General features: G+C 45.2%; 1 protein-coding gene across 1 annotated transcript in view; it reads left to right on the top strand.

Moving 5' to 3' along the window:
- The first annotated feature begins 1,256 nt into the window (after positions 1 to 1,256).
- The window catches only part of KCTD1 (potassium channel tetramerization domain containing 1), a 199,906-nt gene continuing 176,179 nt past the window's right edge, over positions 1,257 to 24,983 (top strand). The window contains exon 1 of the mRNA XM_030926134.1: positions 1,257 to 1,364. Within this exon, the coding sequence (XP_030781994.1) occupies positions 1,356 to 1,364 (9 nt within the window). The 5' untranslated portion in view covers positions 1,257 to 1,355. The remainder of the gene's footprint in view (positions 1,365 to 24,983) is intronic.

The raw sequence follows: 24,983 nt of genomic DNA, 5'->3' as shown, positions 1-24,983 counted from the left end.
TCCTTGGCCACATAACCTGATCTTTTTCATAAGAAATGTCAGCAAAGTCTTTGAATTAATGAGCTGTGAAGTGCTCAAAAACATACCATTTCAAGAAGTATCTTGCAAGGATATAACACTAATGGGAGGTGATCCTTGAGTTTATAACCAAATATCCCACCCTAACTAAAAAGAACCAAGATAACGACTGGCCCAGGCACAATCTCCTTGAACAAAGACATACAGTAGAAGTGATGAGGAGTGGGGGAGGTCAGAACCAGAGTAGCAATCTGGGGAAATGTGTTTTTTTGTTAGCCTTTCTAGCTCTGTTGAGCACTTCCATCAAATAATGGAATTATACAAACCCCCCCTTAAAAGATAACCAGGTGGAGTATAGTAAAGGCAAGGGAGGAGGTGAGGTGTGTTCAGGTTGATCAAATAAAACTGAATGGTAGGTCCTCGGCTACACCTAATGTGGGTTTTGTTTTCTTTTAATTTTGCCATTAAAAAAAATGCGGTGTCACTCCTTCAATCTTTTTACAATTCTGCATGGTTGAACATTTGAAATGAGTTTGTGTATCACCCTCAGGCGCTGATTCAGACTTGATTGGGGCAATGCAGACTGCATGTGCTTATTTTTATCCACGTCATTTGGGACGTTATGTCGCCAAAGGAACCAAAAATGTGCTGTTCTATTGCCAAATTATCACCTATCCTTTGATGAGACAGGGCGATGATCCTCAACAAGTTGTGCGACCTTAGTGTAATAGCAATGTCAGGTCAACTTGAGAAAGTGAAGAGAGAGCCCTAGACACAAATAAAAAGAAACAACCAACAATCCTTATAATTATCATCATCTGCTGCTTTTCCCTCTTTTGGCAAAGAAACACTCCATCCATTTGCAGAAATCGCCCGCGGAAACGTTACATCAAAACTAATCACAACGATTAAAATCAGCTTTTCTGTGCAAGAGGAGGGTAAAAAGCAAGTTGGAGGCTGGAATGAGACTGTTTTTCCACCAAAAAAAAAATCTGGAAAAAAATTTCTTATGTGTATATTTCTCTATACATATATGTAGAGCTTTATTTTTGAAGGAGATCAATTGTCTGCCCCGTGACCAGTTAATTTGATTTAAGTTTTATTTTGGAGATTGATTTAGACTAGAGGTAGAGGCATGAGCTAATTGTATCCTGATCCTTGCCTTGAGGGGTTTCAAAGCCCTGGAGCAACTCTTCTCTGTATTTTGTTCTGTCTACCTTAGCCAAGCTATTGCATTTCTCTCTGGTGTGGCGAGCCGAGCAGATCGCTGGGAGAGAAATCGGAAAAGGGGGGAGAGGAAAAGGAAAAGGGGACTTGGAGAGAGACTTTGTGCTTCAATGTTTCAGGTAAGATCTGACGGTTTGGGTTTGTTATTATTTGCTAAGGAGGGTATGGCTGGGACTTTGGGCGCAACTCGCTTTTACGCATGTGCCAGGCATGGGGCGAGAGCGCGGCACACTCGCACACACGCCGCCCGCCACGGCGGGCGACTCGGGCTCCGCTCGGACCCGCGGCGGGGCAGGGGCCGCCGCCTCCTCCGGGGCTGCCGCTCCCGGTTCTCGGCTTTCTTCCTCCGGTGGGAGCGGGCGGGAGCAGGAGCGAGCAGGGCGGAGCAGAGCGGGCAGGAGGAGCGGGTGCGGCCGGCCGGGGCCGCGGCTGGGGGCCGGGAGCCGGCGCGCCGGGGCCGGGTTTCCGGATCTCGGGGCCGGGTTCCGGATCTCGGAGAGGAGCCGCCTCGGCTCTGGGAGCCAGTGCCAGAGCCGACCGACCGCCCGCCGCTCCGCGCGCCAGCCTCCCCGGCGGCCGCTCCGCGGCGGCTCTCCCCCGCCCTCCCCGAGCCCCTCCCTCCTCCCCCAAGCCCCGCGCGTCCCTTTCTTCCCCGGCGCAGAGCTCTGCGCCCGCGAACCGGCCCCGCCGAGAGCGCCCAGCGCCGCAGGTTCCCGGCCGCCGCCGCGGGGGCGCCCCAAGCCAAGCGCACATCCCTGCGGGGCGCCCAGAGGGTGGCGGCGCCCGGGGCCGCGCTTCTGCCGGGGGTAGGGGGCCCTCCGCCCCCTTCTCGCAGGCAGCCTCGGCGGCGCCCCTGGACGCCCCGTGAAAGACGCCATTGTGGCGGCGGAGCGGACTGGGGCCCGGGGCGGTTTTTTCTGCCCCCTTTTGCCCGGGCCGGACCGCGCCGCTCCTCTTTGTGAGCCGCGGCCCGTGCCCGGCGCTCTTCGTCTCCGGCCGGGCTGATCCAGATTCGCCGCCTCCGCCCACCCGGGCGCCTTTAAAGCCCCCTCCCACTCCCTCCCATCTCCAGCCCCCCTCCCACTTTTGGATGCAAACGTTTCATTTATTTTTAAAAATCTCTCATTCCTCTTCCTCCCCACCGCCTCCCCGGATAAAGGGCACGGCACATGCTCCGGATTAGAAGTCTCCCTGGGAGGCGGGGAGGGGGTGGGGGCGGCGCTGGGGCGGGTGGAGGATGCGAGCGCTGCAGGTAATGGCTGTGGCTTTGCTGCGCTCGCCTCTTGTCCGCGCTGCCGGCAGCTCCAAGTCCGGAGCCCGCATCCTTCCCTCCCCTCCTGGCGGCCTAGGTTCCCTTAAAGGGACAGAGTTTCCCGGCCGCCTGTGGCCTCCGCCGTCTGAACCAGCGCTCTGGACGCAGTGGTGGGCGGGAGGGATGCAGTTTGCCTCCTTTCTGACCTCTTTCCTCCTCCGCTCCCCTCAACTCCCGCCGCCCCCCCCCCCACTCCCGCCGCCCCCCCCACCCACTCCCGCCGCCCCCCCCCACTACCGCCGCCCCCCCACCCACTCCCGCCGCCCCCCCCACCCACTCCCGCCACCCCTCTTTACTGAAATGTGAAGTGTGCTTCCTCTCCTGCCCCCAAGAGGGACCTGGCTGGAAAACAGAGTCCGCGTCTCCTGGAGAAAGAACGGGGTGGGGGGCGCGTAATGGTGAATTCGCGTTAAAAGTGAGGTCGAGCCCCAAAACATCCAGGAAGAGGAAAGCAGACCTGTGGTGCAGGAATCCCTTACCTGCACGCGCGCTCCGCACAGCCGCCCCGCCACCGCAACTTGCGAACTGTCGCGGGTAGACAGTGTCTGCCTTTGTGCTTTCGAACACTTGCACTGTCGTGGAAATGATTTTCTGGTATCAGAACGTTTTCAGTGACTGCTTCGGGGTTCGGCTGGGCGGAAGCCAACTAAGTTAGCGAAGTTGCAAATGGGGCCCTTGGCTTTGTACGTGGAGAATGGCACGCGAGAACTGTCCAGGATCCCAGTGGCAGTGACTTCGTCGCTTAAAGGTGCACCGCAGTAGGCAGGAGTAATTTGGTACAAATGTATTACCTTTTAGATAATAGAACTGGCTGCTTTCAAGCAAATCCTTGACTACGCGTTGTGTGTGCGTGTGTCTGTGTGTGTATCCTGGGTGGTACTGGGAGACATAACAGTTTAACATATTCTTTAAGAAACGTTTGCCTTCTGTTTTCAATCAACTAAGCTGGCAGCTAGAGATACAAGTTTATTTGAGAATACCCTCTGGGTACCGAGCATGCTTGGATTGTTTTAGCAAATTAAAAATGAGCAAAATGCTTTTACCTTCTCAGCAGTAGACTCCTTAAGAGACCTCCTGTTTTGTGTGTATGTGTGCGTTTTTTAGAGAAACATTTTCTGTGTATATCTCAAATGTGTTTTTAATGTGGAAAAGGAGAAAATAAAGGATTTTAAAAGGCTGAGGCTGATTCTGTAGAATGATTCATTAAACCTGATTCTACATCAAGGAATTCACCTACATATATGGGAATCTGTGGCAACTAATAGCCTACTTGGTGATTTTAAAATAGCAGTGGATCCATTTGTCTCCTGGATAATGGGCAGTGTGCCGATTTATTCCTCGTGTTTGTATTTGTGTGGCATTTGGCTTACTACGAGGGGCTGATTTTCAGAAAACTAACACACTGCAACAGTTTGACTCAGGAGTTCTGCTGCTGCCTGAATGGAAAGAATTGTAAGCAGTTGTTATGATGACAGTAGGTTAAATGTTTACTAATTAGGTTGCAAAGGTGACCATGAAACTTTAAAACTTTGCATCACAGAGAAAACTTCATTGGGTTAGGCTTATGTTTGTAAGAGGGTAACTAATTAGGCAAAAATGCCACATATTAGCTGGGAAGAAATTTTGAAATGAATTGAGTGTGAAAGATATTTGGCAAAAATCTCCCACCACAGTATGCAAAACGACTGCAGTGATTTTGCTGTATTAATTATGCCTGAAGCACAATGTATAAAGTTCTCCAACACACACTAGAGGTCTCTCTTCTAGCTGTAAGATTTTTGTGTTTGTAATTCTTTGCCAGTGCTTGCATAGTAGGGGTGTACAGTAACAGCTTGGTTCATATTTACTTAAGTAATAGTGATTTACTGACCATTCAGCTCACTCTGATGTGAGATATTTATTTTGGGGGGAGCCTTCAGTAATCATTGTACAAATTATACCACTTAAGGACTAGGAAAGTAACTTCACTAAGACTTCAACTAGACGATGATGAAAGCATATTATTCGATTTGCGTTGAATAATGCGTTATGGACCTTTTGGCATCAAATTATTTATCCAAAGCAATTTGTTTTTAAATGTAAGAGTAATTAGTGACAGATGTATTTTATCAGAGAACTTTCTTAAATTAAACCTCCATTTAGCTCTACGTTTAGCAATAACAATTGCTTGCACAAATGCTTTCTTGTCTTAATGTTTCTGAATCAGAATGATAGTTTTCTACTTCTGATGTGATGTTTTTAGCTAAGATCTTTTCCCATTTGCATTGCATTTGAGTCATTCAAATGATGTTTGTGAACCATCAGTTCACCAACGTTTTTATTTAGTTGTTTATTAAACTGCATTTCTGAACCTTCTTTTGGACTGCAGTTTATGATTTCCCAAGCAAACAGAGCATTTATTTGCTCCATCTTTAGGATGAACTATCTTGAGAATAAAAATGAAATTTTTGGATGCAAGTGTGTATGCTTATTTTAATAGCTTACTCATGCAGAAGTGAGACACAACTCGCTCTGGCTTTTCATTCATAAAAACGTGCTAGATATAAATAATGTTTTGCTTGTTAATGAGTTTGGTTTGAGATAACTGAAGAAACAAAACAGAGAGATTATCCTTTAAGAATAATAAGCCTGTGTTCATTAGGTCCATTCATTCATTCATTGAACAAATATTTGTGCCTGCTGTATAAGAACTACTGTGTTAAATGCTGGAGACACAATAGTGAGAAAAAGCGTTCAGAGCCTCCAATCTCCTGGAGCTTATAGTCCAGACAGAGAGGCAGACATTCATCGAATAATTGAACAACTGACAGAGATGAGTGCTTTGAAGGAAAAGGAATATGGATTCTGGTAGCATTAACTTAAAGAGGGCCAAAACGGCCTGGACCAGGGTCAGAAGTGCCACACGCTGAGATCTAAAGGATGAAGGGGCCTAGGCAAGAGAGAAAGAACAGAGACTAAGTTCAAGGGAGAGAGAAGAAGGAACAGCATTTTACCAAGCCAGGAGAGGCTTAGCAAAGGGGGAGGAACTCAAGGTTTAACTGGCTGGAGTAAGAGACGGAGGAAGCACTGATGCAGACTGCAGGGACGGGCACCTGGTCTTCACCCTACAAGTAAGCAATGGGGAGGATTGGGAGAGGGGCAGCAGTGACATAATCAGATTGGTGTTTGGAAAGAATAACTCTGCTGGCACTCTGGGAAGTGGTTAGAGGGACCCAGGTGGATGAAGCATAGCTCTTGGAAGGTTATTACAGTCATCCAGGCAAGAGAAGACATACCTGGGTTTAGGGTAGAGGAACCACTGATGGAAGAGTTTGAGATCTATGTAGAGGGGAAAGTTTACAGAACCTAATAAAGGTTTGGCCATAGGTGAACAAGAAGAGAGAAGTGTCAAGTGGACACCTAGGTTTCGGGCATGTTAATTGAATAGACAGGGGAATTCTGAAGCCTGGGTGGATTTTGTATCTTTCACTTCATTTCTAATAGCCAGATTAAGTAGCAGTGAGAAGCCTCATTCATATCCAGTGTAACGGCATTCACAAAGGAAACCAAAGCATCTAGTCATTTTTTAATCCCTCCATTTGTTCAGCAATTGGGTCTGGAGTGCCTACAGTGTATCAGGCACGCAATGGCCTGCTCTTTTTATCCTGTTAACCAAAATCCTTTTTCCTTTATGAAGTGTACCATGTGGTTCCATTTATCCAAGTCTGACTAAGTTGGAATTCATCATTAAAGTAGGCCTATGTTGAGTCTTCTGAAACAAACCTGTGCCTTATAGTGCAAATTAATTGTGTTAAAATATTATAAACATGTCAAATGATGATAAAATGAATGGTTGGATGCTTTTTAAAAGTCCGTTTACATACAAATAACTGATACAATTATGCAAATCACTCAACTGAAAACACTTTGAATATCACTCTCTCCATAGGGGTTTGATGTACAAATGCAATTCCATAAGCTACTTTTCTTGGTGGTTCTCATGTGGATGGCCCTGAGGGCAAACTCCAGTTGGAAAAACAACCGTATTTTGACCTATTCCTTATTTCTCTATAAAAATTGGAACGATGCCATCTCTCTAACCTGCCTTTTGGGATTGTTAAGAGGAAAAATAAGAGTATGTCCAACTGAAGTGTGTATACGTAGTATCAATCCACCCCAAAGGGCACTTTCTGTGGAGGAGCCACCGCAAATCTGGCCCCTGCTGTCTCAGTCCCTCGGTCCACAATCAGTCCCACCTTATCCCGGCTGCCTCTGAAACCCCAGGCACTGGTAACATCCGTGGCTAAGATTTAGGGAAGAAGTAGCAGAGGCCATCTGGAATACCTACCTCCCTGAGCCCTCCAAACAAGACTGTGAGGCAAGTAGTATTCTGCACCCATCTTATTCTGCACCCACCCTAGGTAATATGCTGGAATCCTCAGTGTCCACTTGACACTTCTCTCTTCTTGTTCGCCTACGGCCAACCCTTTACTAGGTTCTGTATACTTTACCTTCTTCTTCTTCTTTTTTTTCTATCTTTCTTTTTCTTTTCTTTCTTTCTTTCTTTCTTTTTTTTTTTTTTTTTTTTTGAGACTGAGTTTTGCTCTGTCACCCAGGCTGGAGTGCAGTGGCTCGATCTCGGCTCACTGCAACCTCTGCGGTGATTCTTCTGTCTCAGACTCCCAAGTAACTGGGACTACAGGTGTCTGCCACCATGCCTGGCTAATTTTTATATTCTTAGTAGAGGTGGGGTTTCACCATGTTGGCCAAGGCGGTCTCAAACTCCTGACCTCAAGTGATCCACCCACCTTGGCCTCCCAAAATGCTGGGATTACAGGTGTGAGCCACCGCACCCAGCCAACTTTCCCTTCTAAATGGATCTGACTCTTCCATCAGTGTTCCCCCTACCCTAACCCCAGTTGTATCTCCTCTTGCCTGGAGGATTAGAAAGGTTATGTGCCTTGCCTGAAGTCAAAGACTAGGCTAGTGGCAGAGCAGGGATTCTAACTCAGCTGGCTGACTACAAAACCCCGTCATTAGCCCCCGTTAGCCATTCTGCTTTCTCATCTACACCCTTAGTCCTTTCTGTCCGGGACATACTATTTAAGCCTTTTTCAAGGGCACTTGGCAGAGGGCTTGCTTGTTCTGCCACCAGCTTCCATTCCTCCTGTTCTCTCTTCGTCCTCACCTCTGTATCTCTCTACCACACCAGGCACCCTACTGTTATGCCAAGAGAGAAAGAAAAAAACAAAACAAAACAAAACAGCGTGAGATTGTTGCGAGAGATTGTTGTGATCAGAATGTGTGAATTGGTCTCTATCTCTTGCTGAGCAATGTACTCTGTCATGCTGACCAAAATAGGGATTTGTTTACTATCCAACGGGAACTGACAATTCAGCCCTTGCTGCCGACACCAATGCTGCTATTAAGAAGAAGAGTTATGAACTGAAGAGAATGTTAACGAGATAGATTTCAAAGGCTGGCTAGAGGAAGGGATATTCCTCCTGATAAATCTTTCCAAAGCATCTACTGCTATCATCACTTACTTGTTTTTGTAGCACTTTCACTTTGCTGGAAATTTGTAGCTAATGGAACAGAAAATGTGTATAAAACAAAAGACTCAGACTTTCTATGTGAGGGGGAGAAAAAGCTACCACACTGGTCCAGTGGTACTGATCCTTCTCTATCCTACCCATCCACTCCCACCACCCCATATGCAAATCCCACTCCATCTCTGGAGTCTGTGCTGTATTTTCTTGGTAATTACTGAATCTCTCTAAGCTTCAGTTTTCTGAACTACAAATGAGACAATAATATGAGATCATTGCAAAGGAGATAATAATAGTCCTAGAGTTGTTCAGAGAATAAAATGAGATGTAACGGGATGGATATGCCTACCACAAAATAAGCACTCAGAAAATATCCATATATTATTAAGAGTAGGGACTGTGTTTATTCACCTTTGCTTTCTCAGTTCCTTAATACAGTGCCTGGCACACGGGATAAGTTCTCAATAAATAACTGTTGAATACATAAACACATAATTTCAGAGAACACAAGAATAAAGCCAAACGTTGATTTCACTTCCCTGTAAGTACTTTTTGCCATTGACAAGAGGACCCAAGTTCTGCCAGATGCCCTCACCTGCTGGTTATGGGCTTTTTCTTTTTTCTTTTTTCTTTCTTTCTTTCTTTCTTTTTTTTTTTTTTTTTTTTTTTTTTTTTTTTTTTTTTTTTTTTTGAGACGGAGTCTCGCTCTGTCGCCCAGGTTGGAGTGCAGTGGCGCAATCTCAGCTCACTGCAAACTCCACTTCGGTTATGGGCTTTTCCTAACCAATTAGATCAATCATTTGGGAACAGATCAAATTTGATCTGGGGAAGCATTGATGCTAAGTAGGATGTTGCCTCAAAGATGGTCCTGTTTTGCCTTTTGATTACTCACGTGGAGGTCCTCCTGTGCACATTTGTCATGGGATTTCCGAAATCCGCAGACACTTATGCTATGAAATGATGCAAATACACCGCTAGGTTCTGAACCCCCACAATTGGAATCACTGAATTTGCGTTTTAACACTGCAAAGAAACACGGGACCCGGTCTGATACCCATTCCATCCAGCAGATGGCAGTGACACACATTGGCAAATAAACTTGGAATCGCCTCTGGTCTTGCTGTTAGTTTCTCACCATTGCCTGTCTCTCCTGGAAAAGCGAAGCCCAGCCAGCTTTAAAAAGCTGCCTTTTCCCAGCACTTTGGGAGGTCGAGGTGGGCGGATCATGAGGTCTGGAGATCGACACCATCCTGGCCAACATGGTGAAACCCTGTCCCTACTAAAATACAAAAAAATTAGCCGGGCGTGGTGGCGTGTGCCTGTAGTCCCAGCTACCCGGGAGGCTGGGGCAGGAGAATCGCTTGAACCCGGGAGGCGGAGGTTGCAGTGAGCTGAGCGCGTGCCACTGCACTTCAGCCTGGGCGACAGAACAAGCCTCTGTCTCAGAAACAAAACAAAACAAAACACAAAACCAAAAAAAAAAAAAAAAAAAAAAAAACGGCCTTTGTTCCTTCACCGAAACAACCGAGGCTCAACGGGGACAGCTGGAAGGATCAACACCTCCGAGCCGCCTGTTTCTTCCTGGGCTGTGGGCAGGAGGAGAAAGAAAACAGACCTTGTTATCTGGTGCAATCCACTTACTGCCAGTTTCCCAGAGATATGAACCATAAAAGGCCTGCTTTCCTGTTTACTTAATCAAATCAACAGAAGAAAGTGCTGTCCACCTCCAGCGTCTACCAGGCTCTGGATTGAGAGCACTTGATGCCAGAAGTGATCAGGAATACTAGTAAAGATAATAACTCAGTCTTAGGCAGTCACGTGCTGCCAGGGAATGGAACAGTGTCCTGTGCTGCTGAAGACTCATGTGAAACCCTCTCATGTGTGGTCGTGAAATGACTTGGTCTTCTGGTTGCTTAGAAATAGAGACCCACTGTTAATTGTGTGACCCCAAAGCTTTGGTTTCATTATTTATACAATGTAGGTGAGGAAAACCACCTTAGAGGGTTGTCGTAAGAACTGAATATGTAATACCAATACAATGCTTTAAGTGCCGGACTGTTTTTCAAGGGCTTTGCAAGATAATACTTGTGGAATCCTCATCCATCACCTAAGAGGGTGATATTATTGGCACCCCCATGTTTTAGATGAGGAGATGGAAGTGCAGAGAGATAAAGTAACTTCCCCAGGGTCACATATGATGAGTGGTCGAGCCAGGAGTGGAACTGTGCATTCGAGCTTCCAGTCTTTGCTCTTAGTTTCTAGGTGCGGCTGCCTCTTACTAATACTGATTAGTAATTACTAAGACTAATAATTATTAAGCACGTTCCGTATGCTAGGAATGTTACATATTTTAACTCCTCTTGCATTTTCACGTTCACTATAAAGGTAGGAATGATTACCTTCCTCATCTTAACAAATGAGGAAAAAATATTTACTCTGTGCCCACTCAGTAGGAAACACAATAAAGTAATTCCAAAGAGGTGTAAATACTTCTGCTCCAATTTACACTTGGATACAGGTAAACTAATGACAAGACTGTCATTTATTTAAGTGCTATAGGATGGGTCCCTCTGTAACTCCCCCTGTAACTGACTTAGCAGTAAGAGAAATCCTCAGTGAGAATATATGGGGCTTATGCTCCCATTGCACATGACAAGGTATGTAAACATTTTTAAAATTGTCTTGCTCTTTAAAATTTTCATCAGGGGCCCTTGGGTATTTACAGCCTCACAGCCATTTCCGGAAATGGTAAATGGCCTGCTGAGATTCGGTTTGGCCCCACTCCCCTTTATAGCACTGCTTTCTCCTGCTAAGAGTCACCATCATTATTTGATGAAGAGGTAAGATCTAGGTGACTTAGAGCCTGGCCCAGTGGCTCATGCCTGGAATCTCATCACTTTGGGAGGCCGAGGTGGGTGAATCACTTGAGGTTAGGAGTTTGAGACCAGCCTGGCCAACATGGTGAAACCCTGTCTCTACTAAAAATACAAAAAAATTATTCAGGTATGGTGGTGCACGACTTGAACCTGGGAGGCAGAGGTTGCAGTGAGCCGAGATTATGCCACTGCACTCCAGCCTGTGCGACAGAGCAATAAGACTCTGTCTCAAAAAAAAAAAAAAAAAAAAAAAAAAAGATCTAGGTGATTTGTTAAATGGCCATCACCTATGAGGGCCAGCTCCTTTGCCCGTGAGTTCCAGGAACTCACAATGGTCAAAGAAATTCACCTGCAGTATGAACTACCTTGGTTTCTCCCTTATCAGAAATGCCATTCCAAGTCTGGGATGGAAGGCAGGTTTTAGGATCTGGAGTCTAATGACTTTGGACCCTACTTTGTGCAGTCTGCACAAATGAGGTTTGGGTAGAAGAGACAACTCTCAAAGTGAGGCCAAAATTTCAGAATTCAGCCTTTTTTTTTTTGAGGTGGGTCTCACTCTGTCTCCCAGGCTGGTGTGTAGCGGCATGATCTCGGCTCACTGCAACCTCCACTGCCCAGGTTCAAGTGATTCTCCTGCCTCAGCCTCCTGAGTAGCTGGGATTACAGGCACCTGCTAATTTTTGTATTTTTAGTAGACAGTGGGGGAGGGTTTCACTATCTTGGCCAGGCTGGTCTTGAACTCCTGACCTCATGATCCACCCGCTGCGGCCTCCCAAAGCGCTGGGATTACAGGCATGAGCCACCACACCTAGCTGAATTCAACCTTTCTTAGTGGCTGAGAATATTGTATTTCAAAGATCCAAAATATCTGAAAAGTGAGTCATTCAAAGGTTGCGTCACACTAGTCCTATAAGAAGTGCAGGTGGTTTTCTATAGGAAAGACAGATCTTGATCTAGACCTGCTCCAGTCTAGCTCATCCCCACTTAGTAGAAATAGCCACAGGAGTTCAAGACCAGTGGAGTCACAGACACCTGACCGATCATGTATATTGCTGCAAGGTGAGCCAGGGTTGAGTGAGTGAAAGACAATGGAAATTCTGCACACTTCCACCTTAAGAAATCAGGGGCATTTCTTATATTTTTTTCTTCCCATTAAACCTTTGTGTTCATGCAAATCTTTGCATATGCTATTCTTTCACTTCTGATGTCTTTATGTCTAAATGCATTAGAAACAGAATGTTTCTAGCTGAAGTTCAAATCATTTAAAAAGCTCAAAATTTTAGCTATGCATAATTGTTCAAGGGGTCTTCTTTCTTTTTCCCTCTTAAAAAAATTCTGAGTCAAAATGCATTTTAGATTTTAGGCTGAGATTCAAATTTTACTTTTGAAAACATGCACCCAGATTCCTTTTAGAGTCACACTTTTTTTTTTTTTCATTGTACAGTTGAAGTGTTCATATAGCTGAGTTATTTTTGACAGCTATTCTGCAAACTATAAATGTCTGGTAAGAACGTCTCCAAATTATTCTGCTAAGGAGCATGACAGATACATTTTTAACACCTGAAAATTATATCTTCTGATACGTTTGGTTATTCAAGAACTGATGATATAGCTTACATATGATCTGTCTTCTCTCTTTGCTTTTTACTGTTGTCTATTTTTGGCCTCATAATTACTTTTTTGGTGCCTCTGTCAAAGGATGGAGAAAAAGAAAAGAAGGGAAATACATTTCAAATCCGTTTCTCTTTCTTTCTCCCTCCTGCTCCTCCTAACAACTTGACAAAGTATATTGGAAAGGAGTCAGCTCTTGATCCATGCTAACAGAGGGATGTAACAGCATGAAAAATCCAAAGGAATAGTCAATCCAATATCATTTTGTTAATATATTGATGTGATGTATTAATTAGGCTAGTATTAAATATTGCAATCTTAATTTGCATATTACTATTGGACTCACATTTTTCTTCTTCATTTCAACTTCTGAAGTCTTACTATATGACTTCAGCATTAATATGAAAGATTTATCCAACCCCTTACCAAATAGTCATTTCCAAATATGAATATGAACCAGCCTTCCCAAAGTATTTTCTAGCTCAGTCATTCTTAAAGTTTAGTATACAACAGAATTGTCTGCAGAGCTTGTTAAAACAGATTCCTGGCTCCACTCCCAGAGTTTTCAATTAGATAGGTCTAGGGTGAGGCCTGAGAACTTGCATTTCTAGCAGGTTCCCAATGGATGCTGATGCCACTGTCCAAGGGACCGCACTTTGAGAACCTCTGTTTTAGGGGTATAGTAGACCCTAGAGATGCTCCTGGAGGGAAATAAAAAAGGATTCACACAGCTGGGCATGGCAGCTCATTCCTGTAAACCCAGCACTTTGGGAGGCCAAGGTGGGAGGATTGCTTACAGTCAGGAGTTTGAGACCAGCCTGGGCACCATATGAAGACCTCATGTCTACAGTAATAATAATGACAAGGCATGGTGGTGCATGCTTGTAAGCTGCTCTGGAGGCTGAGGGAGGAGGATTGCTTGAGCCCAAGAGGTTGAGGCTGTAGTGAGTTATGATTGTAGCTCTGCACTCCAGCCTAGGTGACAGAGCGAGACCCTGCCTCAAAGAGAAACAAAAAAGGATTTATGTGCCTGTAATCCTAGCTACTCAGGAGGCTGAGCCAGGATGATCACTTGAGACTGGAAATTTGAGGCTGCTGTGAGCTATGATCACACCACTGCACTTTATATTTTTTAAGATGGGGTCTCACTCCAGGCATCAGTGAGACCCTATCTCTAAAAAATAAAAAAAGGATTCATCAGTTAAATAAGTCTGGGAAACATAATACACTCTTTTGAAGCCTTTTTAAGTATTTTGAAGATTTATGGAAGTTGGCAATATGGGGAATCCATTTTCTAACTTGCATTTTCTAAAGTTATTTGACCACAGAGCCCTTTATTCTGTCAGTACAATTTAAGTCTCAGAATTACTATTCTTGGAACACACACGTTAGGGAAGGCTGTCCTATTTTGCAGTGCCTTGATGGGCTAAACTTCAGTACCTCTCACTTCTGCTTCATGTGGGCAACCCACTGTCATGGACACAGGTTGGCCGTTTGTATCACTTGGCATCTCTGCAGCTCAGCAATCTCCCACTCTCTGCATTCTGTTGACCAGGGTGTATTATTCTCCAAGTGTTCCCACTAAGCCTGCTTTTCGACCTCAGAGCAGTCTGCAGTCCCTTCCCTGCTTCCTCTCTCTCTCTCTCTTTTTTTTTAGACAGAGTCTCACTTTGTTGCCAGGCTGGAGTACAATGGTGTAATGTCAGCTCACTGCAACCTCCACCTCCCAGGTTCAAGCGATTCTCCTGCCTCAGCCTCCGCAGTAGCTGGGATTACAAATGTCCACCACCACACCCAGCTAGTTTTTGTATTTTTAGTAGAGACAGGGTTTCACCATTTGACCAGGCTGGTCTCAAACTTCAGACCTCAGGTGATCTGCCTGGCTTGGCCTCCTGAAATGCCACGATTAAGGTGTGAGCCACTACGCCTGTGACCCCTGTTTCCTCTTTACTCACCCCCACTGCCTGTCTTCCTTGTCACCTCTCCCTCCTTACTCAGCCTGGGTTCAGTGGACACTTCTTTCCACAGTGTCCTCACTGCCACCCTTAATTCTTTTAATTCTTTCATCACCTTGACCTCTCTGTCTTTTCTGTCTTGCCAACAGTCGGTCTTGGATAACCTTCCTTTTTCCTCACTTTTGATCCTGGGGCCCTGAGTGGCACTGGTGGATTGTCACATAATTCTTCCTGCTGCCATTACAACATCCATCAATCCATCCAGTATTTACGTGACTTTTTCTATGTTAGGCACTACTTTAAGCCTTAGAAATACAAGGCAAAAAATCCAAGGTCTCACAGAGTGTAAGTTCTCGGGAGAATGGCGATGAGAACCAAATCAGATAGGATTAAGTGCTATGCAAAAAAATTAAAGCAGGTGAGACCTCCATAAAGAGGTTATGTGTAAGCTGATCTCTGGGTGGCAGTCGTGTGAGCTTACCTTAGCAGGCCCCTTGATATCGCCTGGCAGTACCCAGCTAACTTCTTATTTCATTCCCCACGAAGGCTGTTCTTGATCTCTTTACTCTTCCCCAATTCCAAGCTCATTCCCACTTATCAGATAATTTTGCCTCCTGATTTATTGAGATGTCCACTCCTCTCTCCTGACACCAGGTCTCCACTATGGCTCTACTAATCCTCTTTCTTTGTTGTCCCTCCTAACATCTTGTCTTTCCGCTCTCCATTGGCCCCTTCCTGTAGCCTACAACCATCTGTTGAACAACCCATCTGTTTGTGTACCCCAGAATTTCATATGTTGAAACCCCACCCCCATGGTGGCTGTATTTAGAGATAGGGTCTTTGGGGACATAACTAAGAGTAATTACCAGTTCGTAAGGGTAGGGCCCTGATCCAATAATAGTAGTGTTCCTATAGAAGAGACACCAGACAGCTCAGTCTCTCTCTGCTTTCACACAAAGAAGAAGCTGTGTGAGTGCACAGCAAGAAGGTGACTGTCTGCAAGCCAGAAAGAGAGCCCTGCCAGAATCTGCATCTCCGGCTCCTTGATCTTGGACATCCCAGCCTCTAGAACCATGGGAAATAAATTTCTGTTGTTTAAGCCACCCAGTTTGTGCTATTTTGTTATGGCAGCCTGAACTCACTAACACATCATCCTTCAACACAAAACAGAACCTCCCTGCCTCCTGCTTCCACTTCTCTTGCCTCCCCTCACGCCAGCGCACGCCCCCCCACCCACCGCCATCTGGCTTCTCACACCTTCCGCCCTCCTCCCCTCCCCGCAGGTTGTACTTTTGAAATTACATTTCCTTCTAGTGTGTTCATTTAATGCATTCTTACGCCTTTTCAAAATGGGACAGCATTACAAAACATAGGATAGAACATGCTCTAAAAGGTTTTATTTTTAACTTCTCTTGGGATCGCAACTTCTGCAGTCTTTCAGTGTTTCACGCTACTTAACTGACCTCAAACGCCAAATGTAATCTCTGCCTCTCACTGAATCCAACATATTTCTCAGTGAAGTTCCCTTTTTTACCTCCTTAACAGTTTTTTTGAATGACTTAGGGAAATAGAGATTAGTTAGTGCTCTAGTTTGTATTTTTCAACATCAACACTGTTGGTTTCCTACCACTTTCCAACTGAATGGTAATAGCCCTAAGCAGGACTAAAAATCAAAATTGGGAAGCTGGTTTATTCTTTCTCAGGAAATTTTCTCTGCTAAACTTTTGTATTCTCTTTTTAATTAGAACCCCATCAATCATTGCTTATTTAGTGGAATATTTTCACAGGACATGCCCGAGAGACACCGATTTCTGGGAGAGGACAAATGTCATTGCTTCCGCAAGTTGATATATTGCATCCAAGGCCGTGGTCACTCTCTCTGAGGAGAGACGATAAGACATAGAGACGAAGCAGGATTAGGACATTCACTTCCACTGCTGTGGATTTCCTCCAAAGCTCCTGCACTGATTACAAAGAGTTCCTGGGTCTACTCTGTCACATCCCCACAAAGAAAGCCAAAAAAAACCCAACCTGCATTGCAGTGATTTAAGATCAAGCCCGATTCCATAGGGCATGGAAAAGTGTCAGGCAGGGAAGAGGGGATTAAATAGAGCGGACATCTAGGGAGCACTTTGCATAGTGCCCGGCATATAGTAAGTACTCAGAACATGGTAGTAATTGTCATCAATGCCATTGTCAGTATTTATTACTGGTCCTCATCATATAAATATACTTATGCATATGTATGTACACATATGCATGCGTATATGAGTGAGGATTCCTTCTGGCGCTAAATGGAACCTGAGTCTTGAAGGAACTCAAGGTGAAATGGTGAAGCTCATCTCGAGATCTGATACCTGCCATTAGAGTTGTCTAGAAGGCTGGTTGAAATGTTACTTTAGGCACTGATTTTGTGCCTAGAGAAGGGGCATGGAACAGGCTCTGCCCACCCAACCCCATCAGATCAATGAATACCTACAAAGAGTTAAACAGCTTGGCAAATACGGCACGCCAGAAGGACTGTGCCAGGGGTTCTAGGATGGGGGGTTGTCACAACTTGGGGATAAGAGGGGTGGGAGGCTTACTGCGATGGAGACCAGTGGGGAAATGAAAAAAGGAAACTGAACAGAAGGTGAAACTTCACTCTTGGGCTGCCTGTGAAGAGTAGCAAAATGCTAGCCCAACAGGAAAGAATATGCCATGGGAAGCAGTCACAAAGCTGTGTCTGAGCTAAAAAGGGCAGAGGAGCTTCTGGTGTCTCGAGAAAGAATATTTTTAAAAATCCAAACTATACAAGTAAAATATTACACTCTATGCTGTGGGTTACAAGCAACCAATTAATCAGCACCTGGTTCTCAGGCACCGTGGGGTTACAAGGAAGGCAAAGGCTCTGCCCCCAGATACTTGGAATCTTGGGGGAAATGTGGTAAATGACAGTGGGGTAGGGAACTTGAACAAAGTACAAGGCCCAGCGGCCAGTGGGTTGGGAAGGCTTCCTGGAGGAGGTGAGGGTATAAACAGGCCTTACATACATACACAGCAAGCCAGGCTGAGACAGTGAGATGAACTGCAGGTAAAAACGATTTTAAAAGGCAAGTAAGAAATCAGTCTGGCAGAAACAGGAGTCTGGGGAGGAGAACCGCAAATTCAGCCCCCTTTCCTGTTCCTATCCACCCTGCTTCTGGGATCTTGGCTGCTCTTTCAGATCTAGATTCCACAATACCATCCAACTCTGCCATCCTTTTCCTCTCTGTGTCCCCAAGCTTCCTCCGCAGATGCCTCCTCTTTCTATTTTGACCACTCTTCCCAGGGAACCTCATGTTCCTTGACTTTAGAACAAACCAGTGCAGCTGCCTCCATTCTGTTTTTCTACCTGCGTGTGTCTACCTGCCCAGTGCACACCCCCTCCTGACAGACAGCACACACACTCATAAGGTAAGGTCCCAAAGTAAACTCATCACCTTCCTCCTGTCCTGAACATTTCTGCCTCCTATAAGTGCTCTGGTGCTCAGTACAGAATCCCCATGATTTTCCTGATTCCTTCCTTTCCCTCAATCCTTCCTGTACTCACATAGACACGTGTGTGTGCAGATGCATCATGGTGCATATGCATTTGCTCACACACAGACTCATCAAGGTCATTCCTACTTCCACGCCCCATCCCCTCTCACTCTCATTCCTTTTTGTATGTTTGTTTTTCAGAGACAGGGTCTCACTCTGTCACCCAGGCTGGAATGCAGTGGCACCATCACAGCTCACTGCAGCCTGAATCTCCTAGGTTCAGCTCCCGGGAACCTCAGGTCCCCCACCACCTGCCCCACCAGTACCTGGGACTACAGGTGGGCAGCATCATGCATAGATCATTTTTAAATATTTTGTAAGGATGAGGTCTCACTATGTTTTCCAGACTGGTCTCGAACTCCTGGGCTCAAGCAATCCTCACACCTCAGCCTCCCTAAGTGCGGATTATAGGCATGTGCCACTGCACTCAGTCACACTCTCATTCTCTACACTTACTCATCTACCCTCTCTCCTCTGGACCACTGGAATTTCTCCTTTAGACCTCTCTTCTCTGCACCATTGCTGTGGCTACCACGCTTGTCCCTCCTACCTCCTCCCTGTAAACCACTCCCCACCAACACAAGCTCCTTCCTGCTCTTACCAAAATTCTCTTTTGACAACCCAGTTCAGAATATTAGGATGCCAAACTCTATCTTAAACAAAACTGGCCATTTACTGATGCACGTGTATATTGATTCTATGCTGTGTGACCCCAAGCAGCAGTGTGGCCCAGGGATTCAGAATACAGGTGTTGGAGCCTGATTGTCTGGGCCTAGATCCCTACGCTGCTGCTTCCAAATATGTGACCCAGGCTTTGAACATTTCCTCATCTGAAAATGGGAATCAGCATTTGACTTACAGCACAGTGGTGTTGTGAGGATTAAACAAAGCAAGCCCTTGTAACAGACCCTGGCACATAATCAGCGCCCATCACACGGTAGCTACGATGTGGGGGGGAGAGAGATAATAAGAATACAACAATGTTATCGATCATGTTTATCATTATCGTATTGTTGTACAATAACGTTTAACTGTGGGCCCTAGGATTTTTATTTTCTCATTGTTTTCTATATTTTTTCCAATTCTCTGTGATAACCATGAAATCCTTTTACAACCATTAAACTGATCATTTCTTTGGAAATTACATGATATTACATTCTTGCTTAAAAAGGTTCAATAACCTCCCACTGCCTACAAGATAGTAACCAAAGCCCTGGGCCTGGCCTGGGGAGCCCTGCATCTGTTGGCCTCAGCTGGATGGACTGGCAACTCCTCCCACTGCCTCACTTGCATTCCAGGCTCCAGCTTCTCCAGACTTCTTTGCTCCCAGATGCTGTGTCCTGCATTGTCTTCTCTGTTTATTCTGTCCTTCCTTCCCAGGGATTCTCAGCGATTCTGACTTCACTACTGCCCAACGAGACCCCCGTTCGCACTAGGAACTCCTGGGCGCAGGCAATCTCCATGGTTCAGATCCCAGCTTTTCTGGGGGGAAATGTTTCTCCCCCGGGGGATTCTGGGGCCACATGCGTTGCTCACCAAGACTGAGAGCTCCCTAGGTCTCCAGGCTGGGTCACAGTCCCGTGGCCATCTCCAGACATTTGCAGAAGGTTTGAAGAGAGGTAGAGGGATGGAGAGGCAAAGAAGGAAGGGAGGCTGTCGCATGCAGGACTCTAAAAACAAGACACAGCAAGAGGGAATTTTGCATGCTTTTTTTGAGGACAACATGATAAAAGCAACATTTTTAGGAACAGATATGGGCAATAATATTATGCAAAATGAATAACGTGCAGAGGTCAGAAAGTCAGGAAAGAGGCAGTTGGCTGTAGTTGAATCAAAAGGGGCGAGGTCTTGTTCTCAGGTGGACTGGCTGCTGAAGACAGCACCGAGAGCTCCCACAGCTCCTGTTCCTGGCCACTTGCCCTTTGTTGCCCTGCCGAGCACTTGCCCAAACACATCCAATGACTACCACCAGCCTCTGTGCCCAATACTAATGTCATTGCCACCTAACGTGAGACATAGTCACACAGCTAACTGTTAAGCAGTAGAGACGTGATTCAAACCTGATAAAACTGACCCCAAAATGGGGGCTGCTATCTAAGCCTTCTCCACTGTGGCTGCTGCTACAGCAGATCTCTTGGCCTTCAGAAATGCTGAGGTTAAAAAATGAATTGTATGCTGTGCTCAGGCCTGGAATAGTCTTGAAGCTCTATTTTAAGACTTTTGTTTTTAACTACTGGAAAAACTTTGGTGAGAGATAAATAACATATTAAAGGAGAAAAAGAAGATATTCAAGTGTCTTCTAGGAAGTTATGAAGGTTATGAATAGAATGAACTTGGACTGATTTGACATTGAACTGTGGAGCGTGGGAGTTTCTGGATAAATGAAAGATGCTCTATTACATAACAAGCTGCAGTGCTTTTGAACTTTATTACCTGCAGGTATGATACAGGCTGAAAATGTAGTGAGTGCAAAAGACCTGGATATACTGATAGATAATAAATTTGCAACTGATTTTTAAAAAACTATGTATATATGAGAGAGATTTCCTTAGGTCTTTGATGTGACACCCAGAGACCCGGCCTACAAATTCAGACTGTCCTTGCTAAGACGGTCTAACATTACAAAAATGATAACAATAGCCACAAAGTGCCAGTCACTGACACCCTCTTACTCAATTCTCACAACCACCCTTTGAGAAAAACATTATCATCTCCACTCTTCAGATGAGGAAACTGAGGCACGGAGGGCTTACGTAGCTTTCTCAAGGCTGCACAGCTAATAAACTGACACAGCTGAGATTCCAGCCCAGGTCAGTGGACCCCAAAGCCCAGGCTCCTCCCATTATAGACACTGCCTCTAGGGTGAGCTGACCGCTGGACTCACAGAGACATGCCTTCTTTCGTGTTCTGGAACCTTCTCCAGCAGCAAGAAACAGGCCTCATCTCACTGAAGCGACAGGGCTACCTTTCTCCATTGAAAGGACGCCAGGCTTCTTAGTCATGGCTTAACTTCCCTCTGTTTCCAGCTCTTGAAATCGGCAGAGGGGAGGGTGACCACACTAGGTGGGCTGACCCCATAATAGAAGCCTTAACACATTTCACATTTCTGCCCACACACCCAGCGCCTCCTCCTCGCAGCTCACATCAGCACCACCCCCAGCAATCTGGATAGTCCTCCTGCCATTTGAGAGAACATTCTTCGTTGTTCACAGTCTCTGGGGTTCACATAAAGCCAAAGTTTACACTTTGAAGTGTTCCTTTGTCCTGTGACAGATCTGGCTCTGGGTTCAGAAGGAGCATGGGAGGCACCTAATCAGAAGCAATCCAGAGAAGACAGAGTCAGGAAGAGGAAGGAGGGGAAGAGCAAAACATGGGAGACGCATGGAGAGTTCCAAGTACTACACAGGAACAACAACAAAAAAATTTAAACAGTTTGAAAACTAGGCACAGTGTTGGAAGCGTCAGCAGTAGATGGAGCACAAACGCGAGGGGTCTGAAGCCCTCCGAGGTGCTCTGGAGTGAGCGAGGCGTGGCAGGGACCGCAGCGGGTAAGAGCAGTGGGAATCCCTGCTTCACCACTTCTCTGCTGTTGAATGCCAGGGGAGTTGCTTCACCTCTGGGGACCTCAGTTTCCTCTTCTATATAATGAGGATGATAATATTCAAGAAAATTGTTCCAGCAACTGCCAGCTAGGTTGGAATGGGGTCCAGCTGTTGGATGTCCAGGCCCCAGGCAAATAACTTTCGTGTGGGCCCATCTGTATGAACAGTTCGGGTTTCTCTGAAGCATGGCAGGACCATTCTGGCAGCTCAAGCCACTCACCAGGCTGCCCTCCTGGATGAGGTGTCCAGACACAGGGCCATGGGGGATCACATGGGTGTGAAGTCCTCAGGGCATCCGGTGACCCCAATGCTCAGGTATTCGTTGGTACAAAAGGAATTGTGGCTTTTGCCATTGAAAGTAATAACAAGAACCGTGATTACTTTTTCAACAACCTAATAGAAATTCAGAGAGCACTCTGAATGGGAGAAATGGGAGTTTCAGTCGGGACTCAGGGCACCCCGGAGTGATGGCACTCTCAGCTCTGGCCAGTCTCAGGCAGCGAGGAGGGATCTAGAAAATTCCAGGAAGTTGCTCCAATGTGAGGAGCCCTGAGAGGCACAGGGTCCCAGCTTGCTCAGGTCAAAAGACAGTACTAGCTGTGATGTTCCTAGGGGAACATAACCATCACTCACATAATAAAAACAATAATCTCCACGACCTTGTGAGAACAAACCAGCAACCCAGAGCGCCATGAAACAGAGAGATGGGCACTCTGCAATCACAAACATAAACTCCCCCCTCTTCTGACTAGCTTGACTATTGCTTCTCTCTTCACGGCAATCTTAGCTCACTTTAATCTTCCACCCTCCTGGACAAATGACCAAGATAACCCCGGTCGTCAAATCGCCCTTGCTCTTGAATTGCACTCAGTCTAAAACTGTCCACTCATTCCTTGATCCCTCCTTAGACTCTCCCAGCACGAGCCCCAACCCCGTAACAACCCCTCCCATGCCCTCCTGCAGTTCCCTGGCGTGTGTCCTCACTTGCTGCAGCAAGATGAATTAATCTACCCTGGCGTGACTAGAAGTGTGTTCTTGGTGGTCTTTGGTTGGGGGGCTTCATCATAAAAGAACCCATCTCCCAGGACTCTTTTAAGGATTGTGCGCAACTGTGCCTGGCGAGTAGAGGGCTGTCATTATTTGGGGACATTTCACAGTCCTTCTGAGCTCACCAAATGTCTAGCCTGGCTCCTCAGTCCTCAAAGCACTGTGGTTTGTGGACCAGTAACCTCAACGTCACCTGGGGCTTGTTAGAAATGCAGACCCTTGCACCCCACACTGGACTGACTGATGTGGTTTTTAACAAGATCCCTGGAGGAATCTGTGTCGCAATTAAGTTAGAGAAGCACTGCTCTAGCTTAAGAGATCCATTCTCTCACCACATGCTCAGAACGGCTGAGAGGGGTGCATGATGGGTGAAGGCTCCTGTGGCTGCCATTCAAACAAACGTTAGGTTCCAGGCGATTTTCCAGCTATGGGTGTGGGCACGCCAAGCGCGCAGGAGCACGACCAGGTCTGGGGATTCAACTTGCTTATCCATTCATGAGCAACTCCAGTAGCAAGAATATGCCTGTTGCACTCGAATTTTGTATTCATATCTTCTTAGTTTCTCACCCTAGTCCTGTGGGCACGGTGGGCAGGGAAACTCTTATCATTCCCACTTTAGAAGAAACAGCCTTTGAGATGCACAGGTTTTGTTTAGTGTCACTTGGTGGCCAAATGGTAGAGACAGGCAGGTCCGGCACATTTAAGGGACACTAAAAAATTCAGAAATGGAGATAAATAATATTTTAATGCAGTATTTTTTGAAATAAAAATTAATGCCAAAAAAAAAAGCCATAATGAGAAACAGATCAAAAGTTAGTAAAGACAAGGTTCCAAGGCAGCTGGAATTACATTAACGATTTTGATGATTTTGTTCAATGTGGATGTTTTTAACATTAATTTTATTACTTTTAAAATGCTGTTTCTTTTGCTTTCTGAGTCTCTTGGCACCCCCTTACATTTTGCCTCACTCATTTCTGCTAGAGCCTCAGAGGGCATTGTAGCAAATGGCCAGGGTTGTGTGTGGTTTGTGGAGTTAGACTACCCGGATTCAGATCCATGGTGGGCCAATTCCTAGCTGTGTTCATTTGGGGAAGTCAATTAAGCTTTACTGCTTTAGTTTCTTCTCCGTAAAATAGAGAGGGCTGAAGTTCAATTCAGTAAAAATAAAGAAGGACCAAGATGATGTAGTCCAATTACAGAGCTCTGAAGTTCTAGTTTAATCCAAATTTAAAATATCTACAAGATTGACAGCATTTACTTGAGTAATCCTCTATAAATATAAATTTTAATTATATAAATGTGCACATGTAATCATATCAGACATACTGTTGTTTTTAGCTCGGTCTTTTAGCTCAATGCCCCTTTCCTCCTCTTTTCCTTCCCTCCCCTGCCTGTGTAACTCATGCTAACATGCCTGATGTGTATTTTCCGTATTTTCAGACCACAAAACACACATGCATATACATTTGTACACATTTTGATATGGAGGTTGGGATCGTTGTTTCACAAAATGGATTATATCATAAATGTTTTTCTGTACTCACTTATAAATCATACCGTATAGAAATCCCTCCAAGCCAACCAGTGTAGCTCTATTCTTTGCTTTTTCCTTGGCAGTATGCTAGTCTAGAGGTGCACTACCATGATGCATTTTCCCATTTTGTACTAATGAGGATTCACTTTTCCCCACTTTTTTGCCACCCTGAATAATGCTATATTTAAACATACTGATACATATATTGTAATACTGTAGATAGTATTCCTTCCAGAATTTGATATAAATGGAATCATACAGTCTGGAATCTTTTGTATCTGGATTATTTTGTCAGTATGTTTTTGAGAGTGAACCATGCTGTTGAGTGTAGCACAGTTCTTTCCTTTTGATTGCTGAGTGGTCTGTTGTGTGCGTATACCACAGTTTGCTTATTCTTCGGAGTATGTATATTTCAAATTTTAATAGATACTGCCATGTTACTTCCCCAAAACGCTGTACAATTTACATTTCAACTTTGTAATATATGTTGTAGTTGTCTTTAATTTTGGCAGGCCTGATAGGCATGATCTGATGTCTCATTAGTACTTTAATTTGCATTTCCCTAACGATGGTAAATTCAAGCATCTTTTTGTACATTTGTTGACTCTGCTTTTGTGCTTCTATAAATTGCTTTTCTTATTCCTTCATCATTTTTCTATTGAGTTGACAAATTATAAGGTCTCTTTCTATATGATATAAGTACATTCTTTGC

The sequence above is a fragment of the Rhinopithecus roxellana genome, chromosome 21 (genome assembly GCF_007565055.1).
Source record: "Rhinopithecus roxellana isolate Shanxi Qingling chromosome 21, ASM756505v1, whole genome shotgun sequence".
In the NCBI taxonomy this organism is placed as follows: Eukaryota; Metazoa; Chordata; class Mammalia; order Primates; family Cercopithecidae; genus Rhinopithecus; species Rhinopithecus roxellana.
Note: the sequence above shows the minus strand (reverse complement) of the source record. Positions and strands in the feature narration are given on the sequence as shown.